Below are 10,000 nucleotides of genomic sequence, written 5' to 3'. Positions count from 1 at the left end.
AAACAACCTCACGTATGTGTATAGAACATGCGAATGAAGTGTATTGATACTGCACGAGAAGACTATAACGATGGTGGGTTAATTAATCTCTGTGAGACTTTGCAATAAACAGCCTGTCTTATGTCGTGTATTTAAAGAATGAAGATTTCTAAGTTATCTTATCACTGATGTTATTATTATCATTATTATTTATCAATCAAGCAGAAAGCAGCGTCACTGGATATTTTTCTCATCATCATCATTAATGTATGTTAAATGTATAAGACTATTAATGATGACACAGCTCATATCTCTAAACTTACAAATTTTGTACAGTACTAACAACAAGATTTTTGTGAAATTTAATAAATAAATAAATTTTAGTAAATGTTGTATGTCTTCTTCTTCTTCTTCTTCTTCTTCTTCTTCTTCATCCTTTCAGTAAATTTGAGACCATCGCCCTGCAAAACAAAATCCGATCTGTAAAACTTTGTAGCGGTTGAAATGTAGGTACTGGTATTCAACAATTGACGCAAGGGGTCTTAACGGATGTTATTCGTCGTTGTCGGCCAGTTCTTCTCCTTGCAATCTTTCAAATAGTTGTTGGAGTGTTACATTTTTCCTCTGCTGCTCATTACGACTCTGAGTCCTGGACAATTTCTAAAGAAATGGAAAAAGATTAATGATGTTGGGATGTGGTTTTTGGGAAGAATTATGAAAATTAGTTGGACCTCTCATGCTGAAAAAAGGAATGAAAACTAACAACCAAAGGTATATGGCATATAAGTTTTCATGTATGTTAAACTAAAACACAGCGCTAAATCATTACTTCATACTTAAAAGTAAACTCAAATGACAAGTCACTGAAATTCTAATTTGACATTTATTCCTGTAATCCTTATCTCCGAAAAATTTTATTTTTACTAAAACTATACAAAAAACTAATTTTAATTTACTAATATTTCAATGTAAAAAGTTAAACTAGGTAGCTAATTCACCAAGAAACGATTTGTTTTGATAATCATAAAAAATACTTTAGCGTTGCACATTCTTAAAAATTACCGTACACATTGCTTAACATAAGAACCAAGACTTAACCAAGACACAATCCAAATACACAAACATAGTCAATAACTTTCATATTATTATTATTATGTTGAACACAAAATACGAAAAACAACCCAACACACGGCTGTCTGGTGAAAAATTAAACTTATAATAGGAGAGTCAAAAATGAAGTTTTTATATTAAAAACCCCCATGTATATACATATGTTAGTATATTTAAATACATACATGAGCGAAGGCTCGCGATTGTATGTATGAATATGAACGTACGTATGTAATGTAAGCAGTATTAGCAATCTCATTAAATTAAACAGTATTTGGGTAGTAATCATTTATGATATAAACTATATAATTTATATATATATATATATATATATATGTGTGAATATATGTGTGTGTGTACGTATGTATGTACGTAAAACAAACAAATCATAAATATCAACCAATCACAAAATTGTGAAACCTTTTGGCATTGTAAACAGTCAATACAATTTAATTATATAGTTTTTGAATGGTTTTAAATAAATAAATGAACAAAAAAACAAATTAAAACTTAATCAACTGAATCAATCAATCAATCAATTAATTACCCTTTAAAAATAAAATAGAAACTTGAAAAAACGAAAAAATCAGTGTTTTGCCAAAATTTTCATTGATATAAATTGTACGAGAGGTTGAATAATAATTATTTTAATTAATTAATTAATTATATCTACAATTATATAGTTTAAAAGTAGTATCAACAGTAACTAACTAAATTATAAATGAATTGGCCAATAATAATAGTAAAATTTAATAAATAATATGAAATGAAAACATATTTAATAACTGAATACAATTGGGTACTAGATTAATTCAAGGAAAAAAATAATATAACAGATTGAGTAATAAAAAAAAATAAATTATTCCATAAATAATAAATAAATAAATGAATAAATAAATATTATAGTAAATAGAAATATAATTAGATCAAGTATACGGATTCCTTGCTCTTCCAGGTTTCAAAGCCGCCAGGAAAATACCTGGCTCTTGAGGGAAGAATTATTTTAGTTATTCACAATTTTTTTAAATTATTTATTTGGGTTTAATTACGAAATTTTATTTAAACAAAAACTTTCCTTAAAACCTTATTAATAAAAATTTGATGAATCATCCAATTAAAAAAGGGATGGTTAGAAGCTAGCCACACTAAAAGTGAATGGATATATATATATATATATATATATATAGAGAGAGAGAGAGAGAGAGAGAGAATGTCCTGGTTATGACATTAAACTGACCCTCACTGCCTTGTGAGTGATGTTGGATCATCAAAGGCTAGGCCCACCGCTTATAACTGTGGTTGCTTAAGGAAGGGCGTCCTGTGTAAAAACTAGCCAAATAATAATACTTATGATGACGGAAAAAACAATGGCCCTCAGTATCCGGCAGAAGAGGGTGCGAAAAATCTCCGGAGACCCAGTCCATGGGGTTGTGGTGCAAGGCCCTGTGGATGGTCTGGCTACTGGCACCCCACTCTATAGTGTGGCGGTGCAAGACACTATAGATGGAAGGACTACTTGTAGACCAAGGGGTTGGAGGTTTGGTACCTGGAATGTAGGCACGTTGACAGGAAGAAGTTTGGAAGTGGTGGAGGAGCTGCAGAGGAGAATGGTTGACGTGGCTGCATTACAGGAGATCAGATGGAAGGGTGAGGGTACAAGGTTTGTGGGGGCTAAAGGTGGAAGATATAAGTTGTAGTGGAAGGGGGATGATGGTACGGGAGGAGTTGGTGTGATGGTAAGAGAAGAGTTGGTGGAGAAGGTGTTGGAAGTGAGGCGGAGAAGCAATGGGGTAATTGTGGTGGTGATGGTGTTTGGAAAAGTAATAGTGAGGGTGATATCAGGATATGCTCCGCAACAAAGTAGGAAGGAAGAGGAGAAGGATAGGTTTTATGATGATGTTTCTGACGAGATCGGGCAAGCGGGGTTGAATGAGTTTGTGGTGTTGTTGGGTGATTTGAATGGTCATGTGGGGGCGGATGCAGACGGATATGAAGGTGTACATGGGGGATGGGGATATGGTATACGGAATGAGGAAGGGCGTAGAGTGTTGGAGTTAGCGGATGCACATAGCATGGTGGTGGGGAATACTTGGTTCACAAGGGAACCAGCGCGATTGATTACTTATAGGTCAGGGGAACATAGATCGATGATAGACTATATATTGGTAAGGGCCAAACATAGGAAGTATGTGAAGAATGAGAAGGCGATACCTGGTATGTTGCAGCATAGTATGGTTGTGATGGATGTGACATCAAAAGAAATGGGGAGGAGGAAGAAGGATAAGTTTGTGGCAAAGAGAAAGACATGGAAGTTGCAGGATGCAGAGGTGAGGAAGGCATTTGAAGTGAAGGTGGCTGAAAATAGGGAGAGTGGTAAGGATGGAGATGTTTGGGAGAGATACAGGGACTGTGTGTTGGCTACGGCAGATAAAGTATGTGGATGGACGAAAGGAAAGTGTAGGCATGGTGAGACGTGGTGGTGGGATGAAGATATAAGAAGGGTTTTGGAAGTCAAGAAGGAGAGGTTTAGGGTATGGAGAAGGGACATGACGGAGGAAGCGGAGTCTGAGTATAGGAAGGCTAAGAAGGTTGCAAAACAGGCAGTGGCAACTGCAATGACGAAAGCATCAGATAGGTTAATGAAGGAAATGGAATTTGATGTGAGTTCGAGGAAAATGTTCAAAGTATCAAAGCAGTCAATGAGGGATAGGAAAGATGTTATAGGGAATGGATGTGTTTGGGATGGATCTGGCAAGGGGTCGTCCGCGATTGCGATGGAGAGAGCAGGTGGAGAAGGACAGGGTGAAAGCGGGGTTGCATGATACTGAGGCGAGTGACAGATGTGGATGGTGTCGAGGGGTATTTCGGTTTCATCATAGGTAGCCAAACGGCAACCCCCGATCTCGGGGAAAATACCGTCTAAACGTGTGTTGTTGTTGTATATATATATATATAGAGAGAGAGAGAGACGTTATTGGGCGCTATATATACACACGTTTATATAATTATATGTCTGCAGTACATATAGTTGATTAATCATCCAATTAAAAAAGGGATGGTTAGAAGCTAGCCACACTAAAAGTTAATGGATATATATATATGTATATATATATATATATATATATATATATATATATATTTATATATATAACTTACTTTTTAAAGCCAAGCTTGTGTGCAATTTCAAGAGCAGACATGCCCTTAACCGAGGACAGCCCGTAGAAGACCATGAGATGCGAGTCGGTAGGGGAGGGCTTCCTGATGTGAAACCTGGCTGTGAACTCTGATTCATCCAACTGGAGACTCGCTTTCAATTGAGTTACTGCATGAGTGGAAAAAATATATTGAATAGGTTAGGTGAAAAAAAAACTAATGATTCTATGATACAACTTTTACTTGAGAGAATGTTAGGAATAGATAATTATGTATTAAGAAAACAGTAAATTTAACAACTAGGATGGTGATGTAACAAAATTGATGAAAAAACAAATTATGAAAACAGAAAAATTTGTAAATCTCTAATTAAAATGATAAAAAGAGCAAACATGGTATGTTGATGGCGTGAGGAAGAGACCCAGTGTCCTGAATTTCCTTTGGCTCCCTGACATCAAACAAAAACTTTTCCTCAAGACGAACGAATGACAATAAATCTTCATATGAAATTTCAAATTTTTTTGACACAGCTGGGGAAGCAGCTTGAGCCGATGTCTGTGAAGTTGGTGATGCTGTTGATGAAGCAGATTTTTCTTTTACTTTCAGGTTAACTGCTTCCTCTCCTAAAATTAAAATTTTAAAATTGAAAAAAACAATCTATGAATAGTGGTAAAAATTAGCAGTGAAAAAGGTTCAGTACCGACCTTTAACAGCAGTACTTAGGCAGCGATGATCAAATTGGAGCAGATGATACTGATTATTAGCAGCACCATAACATAATTTCAATCTCTTCATTATTAAACGTACGACGAAATTTTCAAATTCGTTCTCTCCATCTTTATGACGGCCAGCATTCGCAGATACGGAAAGCGTGGACCCGACACGAACGAAACAACGTTTGGTGAAATTTGAGACGTTTTCTACTATCTTACCTCGATTGATAAAATCTTTGAGGGGTCCACCGCGCAGAACAATTGATTGGCAATTAGACGCGCCAGCCATTCTCGAAACGACGGAACCTAACGCGCTCGACGACATATTCCCACTTGGCGAACTGATTTGAAACGAGCAGACGAGACGACACCTTTTAGTTCAGTTTGCGGTTCAAAGTTAACTTTTCAATAACCACCAAATTTAACAACTAAAACAAAATTAAATAATCTCTTTCAAGTGACAAAATGATAAAAAAAAACAGATTTATCAATTAATTTTCAGTTTATTGAGTAATAAAACACGAAATATTTAGACTTTTAGAGAAAATGTGAAATTTGTAAGAGAATATCTGCTAGAATATCAACACCATCCATTGAGAAACGTTACAACCATAGTAAACAATGATAAAAAAACTAGACTACTTTATACAAGGTTACAAGGCTGTGTTATTTAAAGGATAACATACAGTCCAAAACAACCATCTAATTTCTTCTTTTTAGATTCGTTTTTGCATTCTTTTTATGGCATATTTCTTCAACTAAACAATTTTTTACCTATTTTTCTAAATTGTTAATATTTTACTACAAGATTAGAGTAATAATATAGCTAATTTAATAAGTTATAGTTTTACATTTCTACAATATTTATCATTAAAATCAAGGGTTTCATAGTTTTTCTGATCACATTTACCGTTAAAAACATTTGTCATACAAATTTGCGTAAATTTTCCGTCGATTTTTTTCAATTTTCAATCTTTTTGTTTAGATTAAGTTTGAATAGAATAAATACTTGGATTGATAAATTGGCTCATGGGTTCTAATGATTTACCTTCATTTTTACAATATTTTAGCTTTTAAAGTTAAATAAGGCACCAAAATACAACAATTTTTTTGTATTTTTAAATGTTTAAAGCAAATTTTTGTATGATTTGTCATATCTATAATAATCAGGTTAGAACCATAGATAACTATTTTTAATGGTTAATTAAAGTTGTGTAAATAAATGTTAATGCTTTATCTTTGCATGATTACTCATCTATATTCACTTCCTGATTTCCATTTATCGCTGCGATAAATATCAGAAAATTAAGATGATTGACAATAAAAAAATTGCTCTGAACGGGGTACTTTATTTCATTTTTTACTAATTAACTAATTTTTATTTTTTAATTTTTTAAAACACAACCCGTAACAACTTTAAAATATGAAAATGAATCATATCACATCTGCGCTGCTGCTGACTGACTGTGGCATTGGCATTGGCACACACAACACAACAAAAACATCAAAGGATATTAGGAATTTGTTTAGGAATCTTTTTTAAAATTTTTATTAGGACTCTGAACTGAGAAACCTGAACTTGGAAGATCAGGTTGGCTTTCACAGTCTGCCGGATCAGTTAGTGAACAAGTCTGTGGCCGATGGGTTCTGTTTCAACATTTTGTGTGTTGGTACGTATGTAGCTCATATTTATTTTATTTATCATCAAACTTTATTTATTTTGATAAATGACTAAAAATAAAATATTCTATTGTTCAGTTTAATTTAAATTTAAAATTAAATTTCATTTACTAGCTGGAGGGTAGGCAGCTGCAGTCATAAATGGAAATAATAAATATTTAAAATCAAACTATTATTATTATTATTTAGAGCATAACAGAATAAAATTATCAACTGATTAATATTCAATGAGAATTCATCTGTGCACTGACTGTTGTATGATAATTAGGAGAGAGCTACCACCATCATCATCATCATCTTCTTAACATTGTCTCCATGATTATCGTCATCATCATCATTACCATCTTCAAATCATCATTTTCTGTTGTCATCACCATCTTCTTTGTTAGTATCATCTTGTTCAAGTTATTTTTCTCCTACTCATTGTTACCAACTTCTTGAAAATCATTTTTTTCATTTTTTTATCATCGACTTCTTCCTCTTCATTATCTTCTCCTTCTTTATCGTCCTCTTCGTCATCACCATCATCTTCAGATTGCCTTCTTTATCACCAATAAAATTATTGTTATCTAATAGCATACTTATGTTTATTCCTAAATGTATGTTTGAATGGCTATATGTATGTGTGTGTGTGTGTGTGTGTGTGTGTGTGTGTGTGTGTGTGTGTGTGTGTGGTGTGTGTGTAAGTTTTCACATAATATATATATATGTATATATATATATATATATATATATATATATATATATATATATATAAGATGTTTATAAATGTATTTGTATGCATTTATGCTTGTATGGAATAAACATAAAATTATACAATAAACATACACTTAATGACACTAAATAATTACATACATACATACAATATAGCTAATTAACCTGCTAAATGCATGACACTTATGATTGCACATTATATATATATATATATATATATATATATTGTATGATTATATGTTATATATATACATATACACACATATATATATATATACCAAATGTCAAGAGTAATTATTATGCACCAATAATTAAAATTACTATGGACATACACTTATATATATATATATATACATATATATATACATATATATATAGACGTTATTGGGTACTATATATACACACGTTTATATAATTATATGTCTGCAGTACATATAGTTGATGCAGTTGATTAGATCATTCATTTATTGTTCTGGAAGTTAGATAGATAGACTGATAGGTTGATAGATAGATAGATAGATAGAGAGAGAGATAAAGGAATGGATTGATGGACGGTGGATGAATGAATAGATAGATGGATGGATCGGTGATGATGATGATTTTTCGTTTGTAGTGCAGTACTGTTTTGAGTTGTTGAAGAGTTAGAAATTTGTTCGGTTTTTTTATTTAATTTTAGTTTACAAAAACTTACTTCGAATTAAAGTGAATTAATTCGAATTAAATTAAATTAATAAACTTCTCTTTATATATATTTTATTATTTATTTATTTACGAAATAATATCAGTAACAATTGAATAATTGCTATGCAATATAACGCATTTGATAAATTGAATTGGATACGAACATAACTCCATAAATAAATTGAACTGTAGAGATAGATGAACGGATACCTAAATATAAACAGACAGAGAGATAGATAGATAGATAGATAGATAGATAGATAGATAGATAGATAGATAGATAGATAGATAGATAGATAGATAGATCTATCATACATACATACACACATATAGAATTATCTTATCCTATAAGTATCAATTATTTATTATATAATCTTGAATAAAGTTAAACGTTTGGTTTGTGATAGCTTGTTGTTATAGGTTGTACATATATATTATCATAAAATTGGTTATACATTTGAAGGATTTGTCAATCTGTTTGGCATATCTTTTTGCGGATTATCATTCATGACTCCATGGATAGCGGTAGATGACAAATTTTTTTAGTCCCTGAGTTGCCATATATATCAAAATTGATAATTCTACGGATTAGACTACATCATTAACAACAACCGACATAACAATTTAACAGTATAACTGTTAAATTAGTAGCGGTCCCAGCATTATTAACTGTACTCTCTCTCTCTCTTTCTTCTCTCTCTTTCTCTGAGAACGATACAGCAACAACAATACAGCAACAACACTAATATGCCACTAGTAAACTATAATCTGATGACATCAACAGCAGAGTAACATCAACTGGAACACCTCTATATAATTTAATCTAATCTACCCACCCCATGTCAGCTTCTACAGTCTAAACGGCATGGGTCTCAAAATAAGGGAAATAGATCTTACGGACAGCGATGACGTAAGCAACAACAACAAAGATACAAACAACAACAGCAATGACACCAAAGATATCAATAATAACATCGTCGACGGGATTAGTTGCGTGTCAGCCGCCGACGTGACCACCACAACATCTAAATTAATGGACGGTCAATGGATTATTAAAAGGATAGCCAGTAGGCTTGCCATATTTAATATTCTATGCATAGGTATAATAATAAGAATGTCTTTATTATTATTATTATTATTATTATTGCGTCATATTAACAAGGAAAGATTTTGAATAATTAAAAATTTTTTTGGTTCCTTAGCTTTTATGGAAATTTTTCAAACAAATTGCAGATAATAAAATATTCATCATCGTATGTATTCATCATTACTGTCATATATCATGCCATATCATCTTTCACATTATATATCATATCATATATATCATTTCATGTATATATATATATATATATAGATATATATATCATAGCATATATCATATCATATTCATCATCATCGTATTTATCCACCCTAACTACCATATGGCTCTCTCTTTATCTTAATCATTTCTTTCTAAAAATCGACACTTTTAGATAAATGTTATCTTAAATATTATAATAATAATAATAGCCAAGAAGAATATCAATGAATGACATTATGATTATTATTATTTTATTATTGTCTACTATGAGTTTGGACAATGTAGCTTTTGTCTCAAGAACACTCTAGTACTAGAGTTATTGATAATAAGATAATAATAATAATAATTTTTATTTATTTTATAATATACGGTGATAATTATTGTTTTTACTACCATTATGGTTTATTTTTAAGAACAGGATGTCTTTGTGTGCGTGTGTTGTCTGTTTGTTGGTGTGTGTGGGATTTTCTGTGCGAGTGTGCGTGTGTGTGTTTGTCTATGTGTATGTTTGTGTGCGTGTGTTGGCTAGTTGGTTGGTGCCATTTGAAATTCAATAATTTCAACCTCATTATTATTATTTTTATTGTTCGTTATTATTTATTATTAATATTGTTATTATTATTACTAATTTTCTGCTTGTTTTTGTGATATGCCTACATGATATCATTAA

At 31.9% G+C, this 10,000-nt stretch overlaps 3 protein-coding genes across 3 annotated transcripts in view; 2 read left to right on the top strand and 1 right to left on the bottom strand.

The window, feature by feature from the left end:
• Positions 1–2,456: 2,456 nt before the first annotated feature.
• HELRODRAFT_164640 (hypothetical protein) lies at positions 2,457–4,125 on the top strand (the record flags this gene model as incomplete). Its single annotated transcript, XM_009030654.1, has 3 exons — positions 2,457–2,749; positions 2,954–3,303; positions 4,109–4,125. 3 exons carry the CDS (start codon positions 2,457–2,459, stop codon positions 4,123–4,125), a joined length of 660 nt encoding a protein of 219 aa, XP_009028902.1.
• A 116-nt stretch (positions 4,126–4,241) lies between these two features.
• On the bottom strand, positions 4,242–5,561 carry HELRODRAFT_107973 (hypothetical protein; the record flags this gene model as incomplete). Its single annotated transcript, XM_009030653.1, has 3 exons — positions 4,947–5,561; positions 4,635–4,865; positions 4,242–4,411 (listed from the first exon to the last, which is right to left on the bottom strand). Exons 1-3 carry the CDS (start codon positions 5,278–5,280, stop codon positions 4,242–4,244), a joined length of 735 nt encoding a protein of 244 aa, XP_009028901.1. The 5' UTR covers positions 5,281–5,561.
• Positions 5,562–6,232: 671 nt separating this feature from the next.
• Positions 6,233–10,000, top strand: part of HELRODRAFT_185133 (hypothetical protein) — an 8,211-nt gene continuing 4,443 nt past the window's right edge. The window contains exons 1-2 of the mRNA XM_009030652.1: positions 6,233–6,298; positions 6,511–6,625. Of these exons, the coding sequence (XP_009028900.1) occupies positions 6,266–6,298; positions 6,511–6,625 (148 nt within the window). The 5' untranslated portion in view covers positions 6,233–6,265. The remainder of the gene's footprint in view (positions 6,299–6,510; positions 6,626–10,000) is intronic.

The sequence above is a fragment of the Helobdella robusta genome, assembly GCF_000326865.2.
Source record: "Helobdella robusta unplaced genomic scaffold HELROscaffold_7, whole genome shotgun sequence".
Classification (NCBI taxonomy): domain Eukaryota; kingdom Metazoa; phylum Annelida; class Clitellata; order Rhynchobdellida; family Glossiphoniidae; genus Helobdella; species Helobdella robusta.
This window is presented reverse-complemented; position numbering and strand designations above follow the sequence as displayed.